Source organism: Corapipo altera, unplaced genomic scaffold (genome assembly GCF_003945725.1).
Source record: "Corapipo altera isolate COAL_440 unplaced genomic scaffold, ASM394572v1 188, whole genome shotgun sequence".
Lineage (NCBI taxonomy): Eukaryota > Metazoa > Chordata > Aves > Passeriformes > Pipridae > Corapipo > Corapipo altera.
Genome location: NW_020888674.1, coordinates 1 through 2,685, shown reverse-complemented (window position 1 = coordinate 2,685; position 2,685 = coordinate 1). Strand labels below are relative to the sequence as shown.

At 70.9% G+C, this 2,685-nt stretch overlaps 1 protein-coding gene across 1 annotated transcript; it reads right to left on the bottom strand.

Annotated features, from left to right (window-relative positions):
- Window positions 1–6: 6 nt before the first annotated feature.
- LOC113942034 (protocadherin alpha-2-like) lies at window positions 7–2,679 on the bottom strand. The gene is given in 3 exon segments (XM_027633174.1): window positions 7–360; window positions 362–2,256; window positions 2,258–2,679. Coding segments are annotated over 3 exon segments (2,403 nt in total). The 5' UTR covers window positions 2,486–2,679; the 3' UTR covers window positions 7–80.
- Between the last annotated feature and the right edge of the window lie 6 nt (window positions 2,680–2,685).

Here is a 2,685-nt window from a genome sequence, read left to right as displayed (position 1 = left end):
CACTGACCGTGTCGAGGAGAGCGGGAGGCTCCGGCTGCGTGTCCTTGGCCGCGGCGCCGGGAAGTTGGGGCTGAAAACCATCAGGTCGCTCTTGGCCGCGCCGTCCGCCACGCACAGGCTCCGGCTGTGGCGCTGCGAGTACGACCAGCTGCCCACTTCGCTGGCGCACACCAGCGTCGTGGGCCCGGGCCCCGACAGCACGGCCGCCCGCGGCGCCCAGCGCGACGCCCCGTACAGCACCAGGGCCAGCAGGAACAGGCTCGACACGCCGCAGATCGCCACCACCAGCCACACGTTCGTCGCCGCCGACGCCGCCGCCGGCCCAGAGCCGCTCTCGCCGCCCGCCAACGAGCGCGGCAGCAGCGACGACGAGCCCGCCGCCGCCGCCGCCAGCGCCGCCTCGCCGCCCTCCACCAGCGACACGCTCAGCGTCGCCGTGGCCGAGCGCGCCGGCTCGCCGTGGTCCCGCACCACGATCACCAGCCTCTGCCAAGGCCCGTCCGCCTCCTCCAGCGCCCGCGCCGTGCTCACCTCGCCGCTGTACAGCCCCACGCGGAACAAGGCGCTCTTGCCCCGCGGCTCCCACAGCTCGTAGCGCAGCCACGCGTTGTAGCCCGAGTCCGCGTCCACCGCGCGGATCTTCGCCACCACCTGACCCGACGGAGAACCCCACCGCGCCCACGCCCACAGCGTCCCCGCCTCCACAGCCGACGACACCTCCCCCGACAAAGCCCCGGCCGCCGCCCCGCCGCCCGCCGCCGGCAGCAGCGCCGGCGCGTTGTCGTTCTCGTCCAGCACGAACAGCTGCACCGTCGCGTTGCCGCACAGCGCCGGCTCCCCCGCGTCCACCGCACGCACCTCGAACTGCAGCACCTGCACCTCCTCGTAGTCCAGCGGCCGCAACACACCGCTCTCCGCCTCCACCGACACGTAGCTCGACGCCGCAACACCCCCCACCGAGACCGACGCCCCCGACCACCACCACCCCGACCCCCCGCCCAACGCGCCCTCCCACAACGAGTAGCTCACGCGCCCGTTGCCCGCCTCGTCCGGGTCCCGCGCCCACAGCCGCGCCAGCTCCGCGCCCGCCAAGTTGTTCTCCCGCGCCAGCACCGTGTACACCGCCTGCGCGAACGCCGGCGCGTTGTCGTTCACGTCCGACACCGGCACACGCAGCCCCACGCGGGCGCCCAGCGCCGGAGAACCGCCGTCCTCCGCACGCACCTCCACCTCGTACTCCGACACCCGCTCCCGGTCCAGCGCCTCCCGCAGCACCAGCGAGTACGACCCCGACACCGTCGCCTCCAGAACGAACGGACCCGACGGCCACACCCAGCACCGCACACCACCGTTCGCCCCCGAGTCCCGGTCCCACACGCTCAGCAGGGCCACCACCGTCCCCAGCGGCGCGTCCTCCGACACCGGCACCGACAGCGACGTCACCCGCACCTCCGGCGCGTTGTCGTTCACGTCCAGCACCTCCAGCAACACCTTGCAGTGACCCGACAGCGGGGGTGTCCCTTTATCTGTCGCTTCAATTAGTATCTCATACGAACGGATGTCTTCATAGTCCAGGGCACCCGTGAGACGGATCTCGCCTGTCTTTGGATTTAAAGAGAAAAGGTTTAATCCCTTTTCCGGAAAAGTGTTGCTTGCACTGAACGTCACTTCACCATTGCTTCCCACATCGGGATCCGTGGCGTTCAACCGTGCCACCAGCGTCCCCTCTGCAGCGCTCTCCGGCAGCTGCACTTTATACACCGACTGGTTGAACTGGGGCGCGTTGTCGTTCGCATCCAGCACCGAGATCACCAGCTCCATCGTCCCCGTCAGAGACGGACGGCCCCCGTCACTCGCCGTCAGCAACAACCGGTGCACCGCCATCGTCTCCCGGTCCAGAGGTTTCGTGAGCACCAGAAACAAGGATTCACGGTATTCCTCACTCCGCTGCAAATCCAGGGAGAAGTGCTCGCTGGGGCTGAGTGTGTAGGAGAGCTGAGCGTTCACTCCGATATCCGCATCAGACGCGCCCTCCAGCGGGAAACGAGAACCCGGGAGCGTGTTCAGTTCCGCAATGGTGAGGTTTTTTCGGGCGGCGGGGAAGGTGGGGGCATTGTCGTTGATGTCGGTGACCTCCAGCTCCACGTGGAAGACGCGCAGCGGCCGCTCCACCAGCACCTCCAGCCGCAGCGCGCACGGCGCGCTCTTGCCGCACAGCTCCTCCCGGTCCAGCCGCGAGCTCACCACCAGCGCCCCCGCTCGCCCCGCTCACCTCCACGCTCGCCCGCCGGCCCGCAGACACCAGCCGCAGCCGCCGCGCCTCCGCCTCGCCCGCCTCCAGCCCCAGGTCCTGCGCCACACGGCCCACCACCGTCCCGGCCTTGGCTTCCTCCGGCACCGAGTACCGCACCTGCCCCGAGCACAGCGCCCACGCCGCCTGCACCGCCACCACCCGCAACACCGCACCCCACACACGCTCGCCCATCGCCCACGCTCAACTCCGACCCCGCACGGGCCCCGCACGGATCCCGCCGCCGCCCGCACGCACCGCCTCCGCTGCCCGGCCCCAGCCGCCCCCCCGCGCTCACAGCCGGGCTCTCCGCCGCACCGGGGCGGAGCCGCCCACCCGCCCTTCCTGAGCCTGCAGCGACACCGTGCGCTGCTCCGCCGCCTCACACGCTCCCA